Here is a 22,924-nt window from a genome sequence, read left to right as displayed (position 1 = left end):
ATGACTGCCTTGGAAGAAAAAGTCACCTCTCTACTCACTCCCTCCTCGGCTGAGCTTTCCACTACAGAACTCACTGACCACTCCAACACTTCTGTGTCAACTATTCTCGATCATATATCCCCTGTGAAATACAAAAAAAAAAGGAACATTCCATCCAGATCCTGGTTCAATACGGACATCAATAACGAAAGGAGAAAAATTAGAGCCACAGAAAGACTCTGGAGAAACAAGCCCTCCACTAGCCTTCTCGCTCGCAAAAGATAAAAATCAAAAACTTTACCTCTGACCTCCACCCTGTCAGCAGAGGTGTACCCCAAGGCTCAGTGCTCTCACCACAACTGTTCAACATATACATGGAACCCCTCACCACCATTCTTAAAAAGGTGAAGATCCTCTTCAACCTATATGCCGATGACACCCAGATCTATCTAGAAACCTCCTGCCCAAACAAAATCCTCAGACTCAACAACACTCTTAAAGAAATTCAACGCTGGCTATCCCAAAATTACCTTAAGCTTAATCAAGAAAAAATGTAGATCCTCCTCATCTCCAACAAAGAAGAGATCCCACAAATTGAAGAGTGGCTTAAAGATTTGGACGCTCTAAATGGTAATCTCACCCTGGCCAAATCTGTAAAATCCTTAGGAATTACCCTAGACCCCAAACTCAACATGACCAACCACATCAAAAACTCTGCAAAGACTGCCTTCCTCAATCTAAAGCTTCTACACAAAATCAAAACATTCATTCCTGCTAAAGACCTCAAACAAGCCACACAATCGCTGGTGCTATCCAGGGTAGACTATGGCAACGCAACCCTAACCGGCGCCTCAAAATCTAACTTAGCTACCCTCAGAACAACCCGCAGCAGCCAGAATGGTCACTGGAATCAGGAAATATGACGACATTTCACTAGCACTAAGAGAACTAAAATGGCTCCCAGCTGAACAGCGAGTTAATTTCAGAACGGCATACCTCATGCACAAAGCCCTCCACTCTGGAAAACCGGACTATCTAGCCGCCAAACTTAAGAGGGCCGGGCTGACGAGAAACCTCAGGAGCTCAAACTCTCTCCTTCTCATCCCCTTGAAAACATGCAAACGCAAAACTGCTGCGAGATCATTTGCCGGACCCGTACCCTAAATTTGGAACTCCATCCCAGCAGACATCAGAACTATCCCTTCCTTCACAAAATTAAAAAAACACATTAAAACCCTCCTGCTGAACTGCGCCTTCCCAAATGGATAGCCACGCAATCCCTGACGCCGGTGTTCTCCTACTATACACTGCTCACATCCTCCTCAGTCCGCCTCAAGACTACCTGTACACATTAGTAAGCGGCCTCACAATCCTCGTTCTACCTCAATTCACCATTCAACAAGGCTACCTCAGGACTCTACCACTACTCCTAGAAGACTCGGCACTCTTGGACTGCCAAACTTCTTGGTCAACCGAAATTTAGCATTCAACAAGGATACCTCTGGACTCTACCACTACCTCTAGAAGCCTCAGCACTCTTGGACTACTGAACGTTTTTGTTGAGGATTGTTCTAATATGTTTAACTATCTTGAAACAATGTTGTAAAGCGCTTCGATACCCGCGGGTCTGGTCAGCGCTATATAAAACGCCATAAATGAAGTGGTGGCCGCAGAATTAGCTAGATGTATGGTGCTCCCTCTAGCCCTTGTTTATACCCTCTATAATTTGAATGTACATGCTTTAATGTATTCTTAACCAAATTATTTGTTGTACATTGAAAGTAGGAAAATGCTTTGATATTCTAAATAGTTATCAGCATCAAATTAGTGGCAACTTTACCCACAAGTGTGGAGGAGTGGAATCAGATGTGGTATTTAATAAAACTTCACATATGGTTTTATTTTTACACAGATACGTTTGACTCAGGAAGACCTAAATGCACTTGGGTTGCTTGTGTTCATATTCAGGGACGATGTAGTCTACCGCTTCAGGCTGAACTGACCATTTGGGGGATTGGGCAAAGACCGATTTGCATATCATTGGCTGTAATGGGACAGACAAGCTAGAAAACCATGAAATGGAGTTTGCCTGGAGTAAATAGTGATAGCTGATTTTAATTAAGACATTGTTATCTTTGTGCGGTCCAACTGAGTGACCTCAAGGGTCTTGGGTATGCTTAAATTGGAGCTTTTTGCTTGCTGTACCTTTGAGACTCTCACCATACCTCATTAATGATCCCCAAGAGGGTCAACACATATTGATATATATATATATATATATATATCACTTTTCAAATCCTATTCAAGGGGAGGAGTGAAGCCATCCGACTCGATCGTCATCCGGTGGAAGAAAGCACCGGAAGCAACTTTCGACCCATAGGCTGCGGCAGACCAGGAAGCCAAGAGCAGGACCCGTGGTGCCGTTCGTGTGAGCAGGCGGCGGGACCCTACGTGCGTCTATCGGGATCCGTGACCTATGGTAAGGATGAATTACATACATAGTGACGGTCGCACGGAGAGAGGAGAAATACGCATAAACCGACCAGTGTCGGCATAGTGCCGACAGAGACTTCTTGGGAATTGGGGTCGGCTAATTGCGCTGATACAGCACAAAAAGTAATTGTCAAGCAACAGAACATGTCAGGCAATGCACGGAGGGCCCGGGAGCTCGCCACACAGGAGATGTTCTCTGACGAAATAGAGAATGAGAGCAACATTGACAAGGAGGTTGGACGGGAGCAGAGTGGTGCGGAGACCAGTAACATCAGGGATTTGTTCAAAGAGCTGGAGAAGCTAAAAAGAAATGAACAGTCTAAATGGTGGGAAGCCCGCTCTTTAAAAAGGTACCTCGATGTTAGAAGAGTACCAAGGGGGCTACGCATTATGCTGGCCCCCAGCTACGAGGCACCCAACCCCCTAATGATGGTGGAGTGGGGACAGTGTAACTTGGATTCCTCGCGCAAGTTGATGCAAATCCTGGTGAAATTTGCAGAGGTGGATGGGGAGGAGCTTCAAAAGAGGATAGATGCACTGGAGGAGAAAATCAAAACACAATTAGGTGATAAGGAAACCCCACAGTCCACAAAAATGAGGGATGATATGGTAACAAGATTGTCCAAAGAGGAGGAGAAAATTAAGACCAGGAAAATATACAAGTTTAAAAGAGATAGAGACGATTACGCTAACAGCCAGATATTTACTTTTGCACGCCGTTATGACAATCTGAGAGCAGCCACAGCCAGTAAATGAGGTGCAGCAAGTAAAGTGTCAGCCTTACCAGAAACTGATGATATGTCTGTATATAGCTCTGCTGCAGAGAGTGGTTCGGATAATGAGAGTGCAAGAACCAAAAGCAATATTGTGTTAACCTTGGGGGAAGAGTTGACTGTTTTAAAAGACAGCAGAAAAGATACTCTGAGACCGCGCTTCCAGGGAAAAACTATGCAACCAAATCCCAGCGCAGGAGGGGCAGGCGTAAAGCCGCTGAACAAAGGAGATGCGACCAAACGCGGTCGGGGCCGGGGAGGAACCAGGAAGCCCCAGTCCCAGCCATAAACTCTGCAGTTGGTTCACAAAATGGTGGGAGCTTGCAGATAGAGCAGGCTATGGAACAATCACAATCTAAATCCATAATAAATCTGAGCTCCGTGGTTCTATCAGCAGCAGAGCGGCAACTCTTAAGCCTGGGATTAAGCTTTTGCCCTGAATCTAACTTTTCATATACAAGGACAAGGGCTGATATTTATCAATATATATACGGAAACTAAAATTAAAGAAGCATTTTGTGCACAAAACAGTGGGCCCAAATATGGAATCATCAAAATCTGGGACAAGCACCTCAGGACTTGCAGTTAGCGATATAAGCCTGTTCCATGATATGTGTCAGCTAGGGAGTGAGGAGGATATGGGGACACAAGAAAAAATGGCGTTAAGTGGACAAAAGAAGCCAAGTACCCCATTCAAGCCTAAATCTAAGTATATTCCCCTGGCGACACAGGATGGGCTTGATGCTTTCAGCGAGGCAATGGTGCGACAAATTAAAAAGCTGGCTCAAAATAACAACGATAAAAAGCGACAATATACGAGCAAAGAGAGAAAACTGAACCAATCGGCAACAAAGTTACAGGATGCAGAAGTGATACTTCGGAATTCCGATAAAGGCGGAAATATTGTTCTATGGCCTATCAAAAATTATCTTGAAGAGGCACACAGACAACTGGATGACATCCAATGTTATGTAAAAAGCAACCCACAGAAATATATGACCATGCTGGAAAATCTATGTAGGAATTTGGTGGCATGGAAGGGACTTGGCATGCTAAGTGGGGATGAGTTCAAGTACATAAAGAAGGACCGCCCACTGGTCCCGTACATATACTTTATACCTAAGGTCCATAAAAACATTACTGCACCGCCGGGAAAGACCAATCATTGCGGCATGCGGAGGACCTTTGGAAAATCTCTCTAGGTATATTGACTATTTTCTACAGCCGCACATGAAATCCCTGAAATCTTACGTACAGGACTCAAGTGATTTCTTGCGTAAACTAGAGGAGATTTTGTGGACACCAGACTTGTTGCTGGTAACATTGGATGTCAGTCCTTTGTACACATGCATAAAGCATAGGGATGGCCTGCGTGCGTGTGAGTACTATCTTGGCAGCAGGCCAATGGAATTAGCCCATCATACAAAAATGCTTTTGGAAATGCTGTCATTCTGCCTTGAGAACAATTATTTCATGTTTAATGGACAAATGTTCCAACAGGTTCAGGGTGTGGTCATGGGGGCCAGTTTCCCCCCAAGTTACGCGTGCCTGTTCATGGGGTGGTGGGAGGAACTGGTCCTCAGGCGTAAATTTGAGCATTATTGTACATCTAATATAATCTCATGGCTCGGTTTTATTGATGATCTTTTTATTGTGTGGCATGGCTCTGAAGAAAGCATTTTAACTTTTATACAGGAAATCAATGTGAATGATTTTAACTTGAATTTTACCTCTAGCATAAGCAAGGAATCGGTGACATTCTTAGATGTGCAGGTTCTTTTATCAAACAATGTTCTTAGTACTACCCTTTTTAGAAAACCAACGGCGGGGAACACTCTTTTACATGCAACGAGTGCCTATCCACAGGATTTGATCAAATCTATACCATATGGTGAGATGCTTCGCATCTGCCGTATCTGTAGCAACAATGAAGATATGGTCATTAAGCAAGAAGAAAGTCTAATGAGATTTGTGGATAGGGGTTATAGTACAAAGATAATACAAACCGCCATAAGGAAATCACGGCTGAAAGCAAGAGGCGAATTGTTAAAATATAACCCTAAACCCAGTATAACACAGAATGGAGATGCCAATCCAGTAAGAATGATAATGACGTACTCAAAGCAGGAAAAAGAACTCAGGAGTATTGTCAGGAGAAATTGGCATTTTGTTCAAGATGACCCACTAATTAGAGAATTGATGCCAACTAACCCGTCAATAACCTACCATAAAGGCTTGAGTATGGGCACTATTCTTTCCAAATAGAGCCAGGAACATCTGGGTAAAGAACTATGGCGGCCAATTAGTAGGGGCTTCTACAAGTGCCTGGCATGTAAGGCGTGCCAACATGGTGTGAACACTAAGAAATACACTACTGTAATTCCAAAGACTACTAGGGAAATTAAACAACATCTTACCTGTAGGACGGAGTATTGAGTTTACATCTTGGAATGTGATTGTCAACTGAAGTATGTAGGAAGTAGTAAGCTGCAGATCCATAAGAGGATTTTGCAGCACCTACGCGCCATAACGAACAAAGATCAAAGCTATCCGGTTGCAAGGCACTTTGAGGCATGTCACAATAGTAGACCTCAGTGCTTTAAAATATTATGCAATCGAATCTGTCCTGGCCACAAAAAGAGGGGGTGACAGAGAGGCTTGCATGCGTAGGTTGGAGACTAAATACATTCTGGAGTTCAACTCCAAATGGCCTGGAGGCCTTAATACCACAGAGGACCTCCATACTTACTTATGAATTAGGCCAGGCACATTGTAGTGAGATACATGGTAAATAGACATATATTAACAGCACTTTAGTCAGACCGGAAAGAGGAATTGGACTAATACATTGCACAATTTGCACACTTTGTATTTATACATATTTATATTGTGTAAATCATATTGTTTTTACTGAAAACATATTTACAATTGCGATGTATACGATAGACATAATTAATTTTAGCCGTCTTTTAGATATTAGGGTAGTTTATCCAGGTGTCTTTTATGATTGCTGGTTTTAGTTATGTCACCGATATCCTTTTTATATTAGGTCGATTTTATAGTGTTGTTGTAATTCGTTTTAACGGCATGACTAATTGGATGCCGGTCTAATGATTTTTAATATAGTGTCTATCACACTAAGTACTGTATGAATTTAGTTCATAAAATTGTGTCTAGAAATAGATTCTACTGACACTTATGAAAATGTCTTTTTCCTTCTCCCCTAGTCGTTCATCTCCTCATTTTTCCCTCGCTGTCAAGTTTCTGAACTCTCTATGCACCAGTCACTTTGAATAAATTGCACTACAGCACAAGGTCACTTAATAAGCTACTCAATGTATGCTACCCTCGTGGTAATGCATGATATGCAAAATAGGTATATGAGCAAAATACGGATATATGATGAATGTTGAGATAATGATGATCATTTAGAATATGCATTGTCAAGTATACCTAGTGACTGGATAACAATTTATAATTGAACATATCTTCTGTATAAGTTGATCACTGTATGATTTCATTTATTTAAATGTAACAATAGAATATACTAGTTTTTTTCTTAGTTATGATTTCGAGCACGTATTGGTGAGCACGTGTGTTAGTTTGGATTCTAAGATATGTAGTGTCAGAAGGATAAGGATAAAATAACTTAGATATGTTTTGGATATTGGAACCAGCATTCATGCAGGTATTATGTAATAGCGCTATGTGATTGTAACACGCTATTTTTTATTCCAAAACACTCTATAGACATTTTTAGTTATAATATATAAAAATGTCTAAAATTAATATAAAGTTTTTTTGTATTTACACAGCTAGTAATGTAACTATAATTACAAAGCGAATGTATTTATACTGATAGTATTTCTTCTATATCCATCAAATGACATGTGACTGCATTTTGCACTTTAAATAGGGCTGAGCATATTGTAACGCCATGTGACCAAGGCCGCTTGGACGGCCGAAACGCGTCATGGCAGTCTGTCTGTTTGACAATAAATAATGTATGCTGTTACAAGTTAGTCCTTGCCTCGTAATTCACCAAAGGTGAGCGCAGCTGCGAGGTATTGAAGATTTATATATATATATATATATATATATATATATATATATATATATATATATATATATATAATCCCCGTTTGCCACAGCAAAATCTAAAAATGGTGACCTCACTTACAACATGGAGTATTTTCCCAGTGGTTGTGATGTATTCAAACATTAACATCCATCTGTTTGAGCCACTTTCAAAATATCCAGTTTGATGGAAAATTTTAAAAAGATTTTAAGGTTTGATAAATCCCAGGAAATATTTTCTAGCTGGTTCATGATTTAATCGAAGACACAGATCAAATGAATGTCCTATAAAATTATGAATTGATAGCTACAGCCAAAGGAGGAGGGAAAGCATTAAACATGCGTAAGAGAGAAAGCATAAAATGTGAGGAGGAGAGCGAGCATGATTTTAGTTCTTGTTTGTCTCCCCTTGTGTTGAAGGTGGTTCTTGAAGAAAGGCAACCTGAGTAGTTGGAGAAGGTGCTGCGTGTTCCACTTTTCCAAGATGGCTGCCTGTGAGCAGCAGATGGCTGCTCACATGCACAACTCTGCGTTGCTGATAAGCCTCTTCAAGACCTGGTTGTAGCATGAGTTTAATTTAGTGTATTTAATCATGTCATATTTATATATGTGTGAGTGGAGCTTAAACGAGATACTTAATTACCTCACGGTTCCGTTCTAGTCCATCCAATTGGTTCTTATATATTCCGTTCCTGCCTAGTTGACCTTCTGGTGTGATAACAGGATTATACATGAGGTGAGGTGTGGGAGGGATATTCAATGCATGGATAGGCCTTTCCAGAGATTTATGGTTTGGATGGAGACATATCAGTTCCCTCTGCCTATGAATATTGATGGAGGTGAGCATCTTAAGGTACAGGGGTCTGCTAAACCATTAGCCAGCAACACAGAGTATTAATTACAGGAAGTCAGTAAATTTACTTTCGCACAAGAGCATGGCTCCATTTTGCTGCCTGTTTTGAGCCACAGGAATGTGTTTTATACTTTCCTTAGTCTGCCTAACTGGTGTTCTAGTTGGTTCTGGGAAAGCAACAGAGGTTGTGTGTGCCTCTACTTTGCAATGTTGAGAGGACTAAGATGCCTCCTTGGGATTGTGGTGCAACCCCAGAAGTAGCCCACAAGATTTCAGATTAATGAGGCAAACGTCAAAAATTAGCTGGTGACATGGGCTGTGTGGATGAAAGTTTAGCATTTTTATAAGGTGCCTAGAATGGCATGCGTTTCAACTGAATTTCAAGTGCACTTTTTCTCATGACACTTCAAAGATATCCAGCGCTTTGGATAAAAGCAGTCAAAGTGGCCAGTGTTGCATCTGACTTACACTATTTCTGGGAATCACTGGTGTAATAATGAAAGGTGGACTCGGAAGTGAGCTAATATATGCATATTGAGAACATGATTGGTCAGACGTAGAGAAGAATAGGGTTTTGATCCATTGTTTAGTTGTTTAAGAAGCATCATACCCCAGAGTGGACTAACATCTCTCGATGAGTGTGCTCCGGGTCACTCTGTCTAAAGAAAGATATATTTTCATCAGCCACACTATTTTTTGTATTCACATGGAGAGCACCTTTTGACTCTATCTTGATCCTTTACGAAGGTTTTTGTAGAAAGAACTTAGCCCTAAATGGTGTGATGCCTCTAAACTCCAAAAGCCCCACTTTGTATTGTTCATGATCACTAAATTATCACAAATATCTACACACATCTGAAATAATGAGCACAATTGTACAACAATGCAGTATGGAACTGTTTGAAAGGTTAAGCATAGTTTGCTAATATACTGATTGAAAATGCTAACTGATTATGATCAACACAGTATAAAACTGAGAACAGCAATCATTCAGCCAAAAGTGAAATACTTTAAAAACAATGTGTAACCTTTACCATTCTCAACCCTACGGATAATAAACATCCCAAAACAAGAATACACAAATCAAATATGACAATAAATCCTTATGCAATGTACCCAATAACTTGGGCTGGCAGAAAACATTTTATATTGCATGCTATTATGACTGCAGTGCAAATTGCAAATGTCAATGATCTGCTTCAATGACAAAAGGTGGACTGGATGATAGTAAAATATCACAAATGAATCAGAACCTACTGTTAGAATACCAGCCTGCCTATCATTTCAAATCCGAAGGTGTTTGTGATGTGAAAGCTAAGAGACACAGTAAGACAACGACTGAATGGGCTTCAATCAGTAAATCACAAGTGTCGTAACATCCCTAAGTCAGACTCCATCTTGTGCAAAGGTCCACATTCAAGCCTGTCATTATTTTTCCCAGAGCCTGGGAGGGTGTGATTTCATCTAAATATTAACTTTGTTATCATATAAGATGACACAGGTCATCTACAAGCAATGGGATACCTATGTTTCAAGGTTAGACAGCAGATATGTAACATAAATATGTAGTTCAAGTTGATGTTTTTCATCATGCGGGTTCAGACCGGTTATATCTCAGATTATTGGAAAGTTCACTAATGTAGGTTAAAAGTCAGTGGTCTATCCTATATAAACACCTTAGATTGACCACAGAATTTGAGAGGTCTTCACTCCAGGTTATCACAAGAGGTCTTGCAAAAATTAGTAGCATCCATTCTTATGCCAGGAGACAATACAGAGATGAGTACAGCTGATTGTGTGTTTTCCATCCAAGGTTACTAACCTGGAAAGCACCGAGACCATATCACCAGGTAGGCTCAGTGGGTGTGTGGTGCAACACTAACCCTGACTCCCCTGTTCAAGCAATGGTGCACGGAACTCAGTCCCTGCACCTATGGGTAGGAAAGTTACATGTAGACCTGGGTTATCAAAACAAAGGTTTAAACATGGACACCTAATGACAATCCATCAGATCAGCTGAAAAAAGCAGGTTCTTACAGGAATTCTGACTGGCTGCCATAAAGCAATTAGAAAGGGTGTCTGTGGTTAAACCCATCTGAAGGTTAATGCAGGCCATTCACAAAAGCAATTGACAACATGCATGTTCCCGTAATGCTTTTGGAAGATTTGGTCCCCAAATTCAATATTTTTTTTTGTTTTTATGGGAGAAATCCTCCCTTTATTCTTTATTACCTGAGAAGCAGAATTAGGCTTTTTGTTGGCACCAATGCCCTCCATGGATGAACTATAAAAAAAAGAGATTTCACCCATTTTGCTTTTCTGTAAATATTTTCAGCACCCTTAACGATAACCTGCAAAACATAGGGACAGTCTCAAAGTTCAGAAAGTGGGTTTACTTACTGGGTTCAGGAAGGCACATTTACCCGGTGGGTTTGCAGAGGAGTTGGTCATATAAAATAAATAGGGAATCATGAAGACCTCGGGTCCTTGAAACTCCAGGTCAGTGGCTACTCAGTTAAGTGTGGGGGGGGAGCAGCCTGGATGATGAAGGGGGAAGGGAAAAGTTTGACTTCCAGCAATGAGTGGGAGCCCACAGGCTCTAAGTGCTTGCCTAAGACCACGTAGGTCTGGGTAGATGGCAAACCAACTCGAAGGTGGCAACAGCAATAGAAGCTGAGAAATTATCACAATTGGTGCAGCGAAAGAGTGTGCTCAGCAGTGGGAGTCACCACCCGGCTTCCCAATGCGAGTAGCAGTATGTTTTTTTATGCAGCGCTTCTCTAGCATTGAGACTCAAAGAAAGATAGGGAGGGTTTCAAAGAGCTATGAGTTCATCCCAGACTCCTTGGGCTAAGTGACGATTTCCATGAAGACAATATCAGCAGCAAAAGTAGGGGCCTTCTGGCTTTTCCCTAGCAAGGAGAAAACAGTCAGCGCAAATCTCCACCTTTGGGAAGTACCAAGAGCAATAGGCCCATACAGTTGGGTGTCCAAGATGTGTTTAAATAAACTTGAGTGTAGCATCAGTTTGTCGATGAGAGTTCAGGTAGCAGGTGAGCCATTACCTATTGCCAATCACTGTCGGTGAGACTTTTAAGTCCAAATGTTCTAGCAAATCAGGCTGAGGAAGAAACTGGAGAGAGGCCTCTCTAAAAGTCTTCTTCCAAGAGTGCATTCCACTGGTCATTCACTACCTCTGTGCAGACAACCAGGTAGACCGTCTTTTTCTTTAAACAGGCCTGAAATACCCAGTACAGCTACATAAAGTGAGGAATAGGGTTGCCATCGGTGGGAAGATTTTATTCTTCATAATGCAGCTATCGATCTCGCAAAAATAAAAGCATGCAAATAGTAATTGATATTGCTAATGGCAGGTGCACCAACATCGTTCTCAAAGCATTTACAATGCAGACATTTTCTGAAGATCACAAGCAATACTGTAAAAAGTTATGCTCGTAATTTTGGAGACCTTCCCACTCTAAAATATAAATATTACTAATGAATCTGCCCGAAGGACGTAATTTTCCTGTGGAGGCCGGTAGGCAGCTCCCTGTGTGCATCCAAAGCAACCAAAAACATAAGCTGCCACAAAGCAGAGAAAGGTACAGAAGCTCAACGGAGGTTGAAGAGACCAATAGTGTGTCTCTTCACTCAAAGCACACACAAGCGATGTCCCTAAGAAGAATCAGATTGCAAACTGAGTGGTCCTTCAATCTTATGAACCCCACACAGTGTTGCCGAAAAGCACCTAGACATGGGACAGAGACTATGACACAGCTGCACGGGTTGTCTGGGATCTTCGTCCTTACACTGAGTTTTGATGGACCATGCCCATCTCCCTACTGTTAACTACCAGAGTACCTGTAACTGTGAAAAAGTAAAACTTGTAAAAATGCCACAATTATGAAGATTGTCTGCAGAGACATTATAAGTATTTTCAACAATATTTTTTCTTTGTAAATTTTATTTTGTGTGTCAATACATGAGTAAAAATTAAGTAATAGTATATTCCTTGGCTGGAGGAGAGAACTGCATCAAAGTAAGTAATCAGACAGGTTTATAGGTTGTTGTATAAATTCTATACGTCACCCAGGCTGAACTGCGAAAGCACCCTCTGTTGGGTATTAAGTAGTGAAGGATGGTGCTCGTAGCCTCACAGCTAGTTCATTCATGTAGCACTAATTTTTGCATTGTATCCACATGCAGTTTGGGAGGTAAGCAATGTGTTTTATTTGTTGTTGTTAACTGAAACAAGTCTCAATAACTTTCACATTAATTTAATATCATGAAACAACTCGTATTAATTTCCTCTGGCATGTCTCACCTGTTTTTCTATCACTTGGCTACACAGCAGGCTCTGCAATGTCCTCAATTTCTTCAGGAGATTCTTCGTCCTCATAAGAACCTGTAAAATCAGCACGAAAGACTGTCAAATAGCAAGATCTTACCACAATGATGAAGTTGTGATGCTTAAAGACGCGCACCTTCAGTTTTGTAAGGAGCTTTGCGGTATATAGAGTTTAGCTGGTTGCCACAGGAGTAGTTCTGGAATGTTAGGATTAGAAGTTGGACAGTTGGCAGGAGCACTCGAAAGCATTGTAGTACCTCCAGCTTACTCTCTAATAAACTCATTTCTTACGTGAATGCAGCGAGTCCTTCTCTACAACTTTGGTGACAAGGATGGGATTTGACATGTACTGACACATCCAGCCATCCATGGGTGGGCATCCACACAAGAATAGAGAGGAAGCAGAACACCGCTTGGACGCCACCAGATGCTGAAGAAAAATAAGGGAGAGCATTCTTCAGAGCCCAAATGGTTTGCTCCCTGGGCGGTCAGGATGGCCCCAGCATTGTGGAGGCAAACTTTTGTTTTTTGTGTGACCTGCCATTGCTGGTCGGAATGAGCGTGGCTTGCCATTCCTAGTCCGGCACGCCTGACAAGTCCACTCCGGATGCCGCTGTGTCCACAAGCAGTTATGTTCTAGGGTAACTGATGTCTCCAAGGGACACCGTCGACGCTTAGTGACAGACTCAGCGGCTGTGCCGTTTCGAATTGGGGTGAATATCCACTGTCACCTCACGTCCTCTGAATAACGCAACTACTGGAGTCTTCGAAGCACTGGGATTGTTTTCTTTGCACACCTATTGGTGATACGCACACTCTTTCTCGAACGTTTTGTAGTGGACTTCAACTCTACAGTGTGTTTGTGATGCACACACCCTTTGGATGGACTGCTTAAGTTAAAGTCATTTTGGGCAGATTTACGGGGATAGGCACACCTCTGCCAAGTAATAATTCTGCTGTACACGTTTGATATTGTGTTACTGGGGGGACCAGTGCTGGCCCACTGAGTCAAAAGCTTTTAATAACTTATCATTTCAACAGTTACCTGTAAAGGCCTAGGGCTTCATTATACTAATATTGTGAGTGTATAAACCAAAGGTGGACTATGCCTTTTCATCCACATGCCGGTGATCCCCAAATGAAATGGCCTGACTGGAAGAATTATTTCCTGAACTATATCTCTGCCATTGAAGTAGGAAATGGGGAAGAATTTACCCCTCCGGGGAAGAAAAAAATATCGTTGCATAGTTTGGGTCCCAAAGGTTTACGAGTTTATAGTCAGCTGGAAAAAAGCTGACAAGGAAATGCAGATATTGACGTGTTTAAGGATGCGCTAGAAGATTTAGACTTATACTTGCAACCAACTGTCTGCGAGGCCATAGACAGTTACACATTTTTACAAAGGAAGCAAACTAAGATGGAAACAGTTGAGCATTACGAGGCTGCGCGCAATAAATTAGCGATATCGTAGTAATTTGGCTCTTTGCAAGATGAACTTGTCAGGGACCAAATCATTATACATTCAAATAATACTAGTGTTCAGGAAAAATTGTATGTGTAGGGTGATGCTCCGCTAAATGAGATAACAGCCATCATTAAGAAGACATAGAATTAATAAAAGTGTACCAAGGCTGCAAAAAAAAAAATTCAAGGAAGCAGAGTCAGTGTGCAAAATCACACATATAAATGGAACTGAGACAAAGAATGGGAAGCAATCTCTGGAAGAGTTTTGTGTCGAGTCAAAATGACAAGCCTAAGAATAATAAACGTCTTGCCTGTTTCAGATGCGGTAATAGGGGCCATTTGGCCAGAGATAAGAAATGCCCGACGATAAGATCCAAATATTGTTACTGTGCAAGTGCTGGCCTTTTTTGCTAAAGTCTGCAGAAAAAAAGAATGGTTGTGATGCTGTGAAGTGTGTGATGGAAAATCCTGGGAGGGAGAGGGAAGCCAAAAATTAGTAGTTATGTGATAACGGCATCCTAAGCATTGATGCCGTTCTAGCGCTTAACGAGATTGCTAAAAAGAAACCCTCACTAGAATGACTATTGGTGGAGTAGACATATAAATTGTGGCAGATTTGGGGTCTCTGTACACTATTGTGCAGCGCTCTGTGTGGGAAGGCAAGTTTGCGAGTGGCCTGGGTAATCAATGAATTCTTACTGATGTGCACCCAGTTACCTTAAATGGCGAAATAATTCCTATGGTCGGATACAGATCCGAAACGTTTGAATTTAGAGGCAGTATATCTCAAGGAAATTTGTATGTAGCAGAAAAGGAACCTTCCGTTTTGGGTTGGATGGATCAAGGGGCCCTAGGTATCACTCTGAACCCCAACAGCGTAGACCGAGTCTTGTTGTTAGGGAAACCAGTGATTCCAAAGGAAGATGATATGCTGAAACAGTTTCTTAATGTGTTTTCTGGAACTGTAGGGAAATCGAGTGGGTTCATGCACAAGATTGTGTTAAAGGAAGGTGTTGTGCCAAAATGCCATAAAGTGAGGAACATAGCCATGAGTGAGAGAGAAGGTGTGATGGAAGAATTGGATGAGTTAGAAAGGAATGGGATTATTGGACCACTGACGAGTGGAGAGTGGTTGGCACCCTCAGTGGTGGCTCGGAAATCCAACGTGCATATAAGGTTATGCATTGACCTGAGAGATCCTAACAAATTATTGTAACAGATAAATTCCCACTTCCTTGGATAAATGACAGTTTGTCTATAACTAAGGGGGTCAAATAGTTTTCCATGGTTGGTCTAACTTCTACTTCTCATCAGATTCCACTGCATCAATCGAGCAGACGTTTGAGCTCATTCATCACACCCTTTGGGTGTTACATACTTGTGCACATGCCTTTCAGTTTTACGTCAGTAGCTGCCGTATTCCAGCATCTGATACATTTGTTTTTAGGATTCCTAGGTTCTGATATACTAGTTATGGGAACAGACAAACAAGATTACAAGTAAAAAAACTTAACAGCTAACAGGCTTACTGCTTAATTGAGGAAGTGCCAGTTTGCCTTGAGGTTTGTGATGTACCTTGGACATGAAGTAGGTAGAGAAGGCATTTCTCAAGAAAAATAAATTGAGTCTATCGGTAGCATGAACTTCTAAAGAGGAAGTTAGGTTGTTCCTCAGGTTAGCAGAATTTTGTTCTAAGTTTGTGAGAAATCTCAATATGAAAATATACGGATTGAGACAGTTATTGAAAGAATGGCAGAGTTCAAGTGGTGTGAGGAATTGCATAGAGACTTTGAAGTCTTTACAGTTGTCCCATTATAAGGGTTTGATGTGTGTGCACATAGTGGGGTGACTGTGAATGCTAGTGGAAAAAGACCAGACCCTGTGTTGGCACAGAATTTGAACGTAGGAACTGAATCTACTGTAGTGTAGGCTTCACGCTCTTTGTCCCCTGCAGAAGAAAAGTTCTCTGTATCAAGATGGAGATGTTAGCTGCGGTGTGGGCCATGGAGAAATGTGGGCATGCCTCGGATCTCTGTAATAACTCTAAGATTACTTAGTTTTATGTATGATGTTGAATACTTACCAGGGACATTCACAAATAGCTGATTATTTAAGACACTCTCCTTTACCTTGAGATAATCATTTTGGTAGTAACTGGGATGAGTATAGTGTTCCAATGATCAACGAGAACAATAGGGGGATTGTACGTAACGACTGGGTTTCTAGCTATGATGAAGATGAGGTTTAGGAGGTGGTGAAACAATTCATCACAAAGGGTTGGACTGACAAAAATTAATCACATGAAGAGTCTAGGAAATTTGGGGAGATCAAATGTTAATTATTCTTGAGCGTTACTGGATTCATTTTGAGAGGTGACGGGGTGATACCCACCCCCCCGCCCCCTCCCACCAATGGTTAAGGGAAAAAACGTATTTAGGAATAGTCAATAAAGAGAAGAATGAAGTCTTCATTTGGGTGGCCTGGCGTAGAGGCTGACGCAGAAAGGTTTGTGAAGGCCTGTCCATTTTGTGCTAACTCTGACAGAGACCAGTCAATCTTCTGACCCTCTCTGGGCAGTACCAAGTGTCCAGAGAACCCCTGGGAGGAACTGAGTGTTGATGTTTTGGGACCCATTTTTGGCTTGTGGGGAATATCTAAATATGTAATTGTTCTTATAGATCAGTACACCAAATGGCTAGAATTTGAAGTGTGCGACAAAGAAATACAGTAGTCTCCATACTAGAGAGGATTTTCTTGAGGGAGGGGGATTCCCAAATCCTTGTTAAGTGACAATGGACTACAGTTTAATGCTGAGAAGTTGGTCAATTTTTATCCAGGAATGGTATTAGATGGAAGCACACCCTGATTTAGCATTCCACTGGGAACGGAGTGATAGAACGGTTCAATAGAGTGATCATGGGCTGTGTACAAGATGCCATTAAAGCTGGCCTAGATTGGGAGAAGGAGCTTGGAAGCATGGTTAAGGTGTACAGAATCATCCCAACCTTGACAGGTTAAAGCCCTTTGAGAACTTTAAAGGGTAGAGAACCCTTTACCAAGGACAACACTGCTTGAATGAACATGAATGGCCAACCTCTGTGGTCAATGGAACCTTGATGGGGGTGCAAGGATTGTACATAGAGCATTACAATAAGAAACATGGTGTGAAATATATACACTTGGTGCTAGGTGATTTGGTAATGCTCAACCTTGGTATTAAGACTAAGAAAGGTTGCAGCAAATTCTCAGGGCCACTTCAAGAGAAGGAAGTTTACTCAAAGTCCGCACTGGTAAGTGGTTGGAAGATTTGCCAATTTGGGAGGATGTCAAGAATGTAATAAAGTCTTGACTTGGCAACATGATGTCAATGTCCACGAACATAGCACGAAATGCAATTAGTGGTTGTGGGAAGAAGATGAACGTACTTCGAGTTGTCCTAGGTTGTCTGAAAATAAATTCAGAGGTATGTGGTGTGGAAATGGTACCCAGCAATGAGAATGACAAAGTTGTGAATGTCTCAGTGGGAGGTCACGCGTTGGAAGGGTTCGCTCAGTCAATGATTTTAGGAAATAGATGATGATTTACCTGCAGAACCTGGGGTCTCCAGATTCTCCACTCGCGTACCTGCAGAACTCGGAGTCTCAGGACTCTGCACTTGTGTGTGGAGATTTACAGTCTTGCCATAAAAGTATCAAGATTATGTAATGTGTTGATATTACAAGGACGTCTGTACAGTTGTTTTATCAACCTTTCTGCTGTATAATTCATTTACTTTAGTAATGGGCAATATTATTTTTCATTCTATCCCTTGATTATATATTTGTACTTTTATTGGATTTTTATTTGTGCTATCAAGAGAGGGGCAGGGGTGGTATTCAGGTTAGCTGTTACCACAGGAGTAGTTTTGGAATGTTGGGGTTAGAAGTTGGACAGTGGCAGGAGTACTAGAAGGTATTGTAGTTCCTCCGACTTGCTCTCTAATAAACCTATTTCTTAACTGAATGCTGTGAGACCTTGTCTACAAGCATTTAACTGTATTCCCTCAATATGTGACTTTGAACATTAAGTTGAAAGACTCTAAATTGAGTCACACAAGGATAATATTTTCATCCTTCATTTAATGACTCACTCATGCCACTGTCAGTACAGTATGTACTGCGTGACTCCAATGAAATCCAATAGAAGTGGAAATGACTAGGCACAAGTACGATACCTGTGCTTGATGTACAAGTTAACAGGTTACACCTTGGTACGATAATTTGAAATCACACAATAATACTAAAATCACTTTGTATCTTAGATTCTGAACTAATCAGGTGTGCAATCAAGCCAGATGAGGGCAGCATAATGCCCATGAACAATTAAGGTGAATCAAGACAAGCTAAGCACAGAAATCTAAACAAACGATTACCAACTTAGAAAGATGCTGGATAAACTATTAGCTAAGTAAAATCGCAATTAATTAGGAAAAGGTAAACAAATCAATTTGATGTGATAAACTTTACATGAACTTACACAAATGGGAAATCCCCATGTGGTTGCCATACATACACAGCTATGCTAATTGTATGGTATAAAGTCATCAAAGCTGGTCTAGATCGCTGAATAGGTTCTAGCACGGCGGTCAATAGATTGCATACTAATTTGCTCCTATCCCATTTCAAAAGTGGGGCGAGAACTTATTGAATGAAGGAGGAGAATTCACTTATAGTGCCCTCTCTATTTGGTAGGTAATCTTGGCAATAACAAATCATATAATGCAGAGATGCGACTTTCGCCTTGTAAAGCAGGTAACGACTGAATAAAACTACCAATGCCAAGAGCACACTGATTAGGACACTACAAGAGGACAGGTGACTAACATCAGGGGACTGGGCAGATTGCCATTGTGCTGCACTTGAGGACTGTTCCATTACTACCTTTTATGATATAAGACCTATGAAGTACTGCTTTATCAAGAGTTCTGTGTATAAACAGAAAGTATATAGAACATTCTGACAGTACTAAATCGCTTGCTCAGAATGTTTTTGCCCTGAAGAAGCCCTAAGGGGACAAAATGTGCTGGCTTTCTGATTTGGTTACAATCGTATGGATTACTTGTATGAAGCATGAAACAATAAAGATTTGATTATTAACTGTATCAAGGACCATCTCTTATTTTCCTCCGGCAACTACAAAGGATGGATATAGATGCTTACCATGATGTCCGAATTACATTTCAGACATGTGTGTGCATTTAGGGGGTTGAGTAGCTGTTTATTTTACTGAACAAAACTAGACCTGCTTTCTGATGTGTAGGCATTAAAATTACTTTGGTCGATGATGCCAGAGATGAAAATACTGTGTTTTACTCTTGTAACAAAATTAACAACTGTAGTACAAGAACAGGTGCATTCACATCATTTCAAAGTGATTCTGAAATGTAGTTTACCTTTTTCATTGACTAGATTAGGGTGTTGCCAATAAACTGATTAATTTAAGGGTTGTACAATAAAGAATTTGACAACAGTAGGATACATTTTGCTATCTTGGCAGTGAATGTATAACCACAGGGATGTGATGGTCAGTGTGACCCGCATTGTCAGTGCCCAAATTGGTCAAGACAAGCCAGGACCAAGCCCTGAAAAAGAAAAAGAATGAAACTAAACCAGTTCCATATGAGGCCCCAGACATCTGTTCTTTGCCATGTAAAAGGAAAAAAACAATACCTGCTTGCAAGGTCTACACTAGGGCTACAATGTCAATACAAGTTCCTTTTGTGATAGAGGTCAAAGCAAAACAGTAGGTACTATTTTTAGGTTTTGCCTGAACATCGCTTGCGCTGTGCTTGTGAAATCTATCGTATTCAATATATTTTAAAAGAGGCTTATATCCCTGCCTCCACTTCTTATTTGTCCATGTTCTTGTCACTTTACTTTTCCTTCGTTTTTATTAGTTGTGGTGGTTTATTTCCGGTGTGCTTCTCTTATCAGTATCCCATGGCCCAATTACTCATTCTCATCTGTAGCGTGCTGGAATTAGACACCTTTAAACTTATGTTTGCATACTTTTGCCTATACATTTAAAGAATTATTTGCGTGCCACGACGCACTGCTACATTTCTTTCTTTCTTCAAAACTTTCATTATTTCATTTTGCCTTTCTTTAACTTTCCCTAGCTGGACGCATCTGTTCGGGTGGTGGGACAGGACTTCTTTTAACTTATGTCCACATATTTTTGCCGATAGATATGATGAATTATTTTCGTTCCAGCATGAACAGCTACATTTCTTTCTCCGACACTTTCATTATTTTATTTGCCCTTTAATTAACTTTTCTCCGGCTGCATTCATTTGTTTGCATACTGATTTGCTGGATTGCTTCTTTGCCCTTCCACCCACTACCTCTCTGAGTTGCTGACAACCCTCCAATGTCCTGCTACCCTTCCTGCCATCCTTGCTTGTTTGAGATATGTTGCTCTACAGTACAAACCCAGGCATATCTTGGAATAAAAAGGAAAGTGCGGCTTAGTCAGGCATATTTTGGGATGTAAAGGAAAGGGCTATATTGCCTCTTATAAAAGAGAAGGCTACTGCAGGCTGCAGGGCAGTGCTTTCAGATTTGACCGTACATCACAAATGATGGAGTTTCATTGTCACTGTGATATAACTGTCAATGCGTTCTTCGCCAAGGGTGCATTTGGGCGACAGCTGGAGCACTTGTGCATTCTATGTGTTTTTACAGTACTATTTCCCAGTTGGAAATGCTAAAGTTGTTAACATATTTCTGAGTTCATGCAGTTGCCGGCTTTGTTTTAATGTATTCAATGAGCCTGGGTTATGTTTTAGAATGTAACAGGCTCCCTCTGTACACCCTTACATGGCTATATTTTATATATCTTGTTTAATATAAATGTCACTATCTCTGGCGCCAGCCTTGCCAAAAAAAGGGCAGTACTTTTATAATGGAGTTCGCCTTTCAAGGAATCTTATACCGGGTCCATCTGCTGTTTATCGAGTTGGGTGACATTAAACATCAGCTCCAGGATGCCTCTCGACGTATGCAGTGGCTAAATCTGGCAGTGGACTCCTTTTAATCGTGGATGGAGCACACTTTTTCCCACACTTTACGGGCAGCCTCGGCTTACTGAGGCTTGTCATGACCCGTCTTGCAGTTCAACTATCGAAGTCGATACTTATATCTCGCCTCCTCAACACCACACATTGGAGCGCAAGTGAAGATCAACACGAGAACAAAACACAGCAAGCTGATAGCAAGATAGCCCCGCCTGTCCCTAAAATGGAGGCCGCCACAGACGTCCTGAAGGGAATAACCACAATTAAGCACAACAAAAGTGGAAAATAGATCACACCCCACGTGAACTATAAAGACACAAGACGAAAACTACAATTAAGCACAACAAAGTGGAAAACAGATCCTACCCGACGGGAACAATAAAGACACAAGAAAATAAACGAAACAGAACAAAATCTTAAGAAAAGCACTCTCCACCCATAAGAGACCTCAACACAATTACAAGTGAAACAACTAGCAAGGATGGCCGATAACTTAGAATTAGTAGGCATAAATGCACATTGCATAATATATACATCCAGCCTATCTAAGACTGCAGTCAAGAAATACAAACACAAGCTAATTAGAAAAAAACCCGAACACACTGATCTCAGACCCCTCATTTAACCCAGTCAAAGGCATGATTATAAACGACCTAATATTTTTCACCAGAAAAACAGCTAAATAGCGCACCGTCTTTACATAGATGCTCAACATAAAATCTGTTAGCAATACCCCCCATGGAACAAAACTCTTGATCATACCATCATCAAGTCTCAGAGCAGACCTGTGCATAACTGTGTACAAGAATGGAATAGTGCTAATACAAGGCGCCAATAATGATTTAGAAACATTTGACAACATATTTTTAACATTAAAAAAAGGTGTAGAGAATCCAAAGGATCAAATACAGCGGAATGCACTAGTGAACAACCCAGACATGACCCAAGCTATCACAACATGCGTCACGTCATCTAGTGAACCGCAAGATCAACAGCAAGAGACACCATTAAGAGACTCAGAAATACTACTACCTAGACTACCTCAGCATCACCAACAATTTAAGATACGAGGAAACAAAACAGGGATGGGAGACAGCCTGGAGGGAGAGAACGCAGAGGGCACAGAAACAACCATAATATGTGAGTGTACTGCCCCGGCACAAATACAGAGAGAAGAATCATCAAGGCTAGACCAGGAGACAGATCCACAAAGATCATCGAAACTAGAAGACAGTACGAAGAAGGAGGAACGTCTGGATGAAGAGAGAACTGAAACACCCATACTGACACAAAGATCATCGATATTGGAAAACATTACGGAGAATACCAAAACCACAAACAGGGAATACAGAATTGAGAAGATAAGCACCCTTATTACTTCGCCTCAGACACCGAGCGTTATCAAAGGTTTACAGGCACAAATTGACAATTTATCACAGGACATCCTTAGCACGCGGAAAACAATGGAAAAGATTCTGGAACTCACGTTCAGCACGCACTCCAAAATAGAACACATCCAAGAAGTTTTGCATAAGTCTCAAGAAAAAAGGAAGGAGATAGCCATGCCATCACTAAATAGGCAAAACTGGCCAATAGGAGTCCGAGTTATTTAACAGTAGATGAAACCCTAGCCCTACTCCGGACATATGAGCCTCCAGAACATAGTAGAGGGGAAGAAATAAGAACAGTTCCGATTGATGCTAATAGAACATCCAGACATAAAGAAAGGAAACCTAACCTTAACAACTTACAACAAGTCCAACTATCTACAGACTTGCCGGAACAGGACTCTAGTAACACAAGAAAACCTCTGAAATGCCTACTACTCAACTGTAGGTCAACAGTAAAACATGCCTCAGACATCGCAGCCCTCATTATCAGCC

General features: G+C 41.2%; 1 protein-coding gene across 4 annotated transcripts in view; it reads right to left on the bottom strand.

Moving 5' to 3' along the window:
* The window catches only part of STARD3NL (STARD3 N-terminal like), a 210,175-nt gene that overhangs the window by 50,779 nt on the left and 136,472 nt on the right, over positions 1–22,924 (bottom strand). For all 4 annotated transcript variants that reach the window (XM_086964844.1, XM_086964845.1, XM_086964846.1 and 1 more), the window contains exon 8: positions 12,500–12,580. In XM_086964844.1, coding sequence (XP_086820970.1) covers positions 12,519–12,580 — 62 coding nt within the window. In that variant the 3' untranslated portion in view covers positions 12,500–12,518. The remainder of the gene's footprint in view (positions 1–12,499; positions 12,581–22,924) is intronic.

This window comes from Lissotriton vulgaris, chromosome 4_1 (genome assembly GCF_964263255.1).
Source record: "Lissotriton vulgaris chromosome 4_1, aLisVul1.2, whole genome shotgun sequence".
In the NCBI taxonomy this organism is placed as follows: domain Eukaryota; kingdom Metazoa; phylum Chordata; class Amphibia; order Caudata; family Salamandridae; genus Lissotriton; species Lissotriton vulgaris.
Note: the sequence above shows the minus strand (reverse complement) of the source record. Positions and strands in the feature narration are given on the sequence as shown.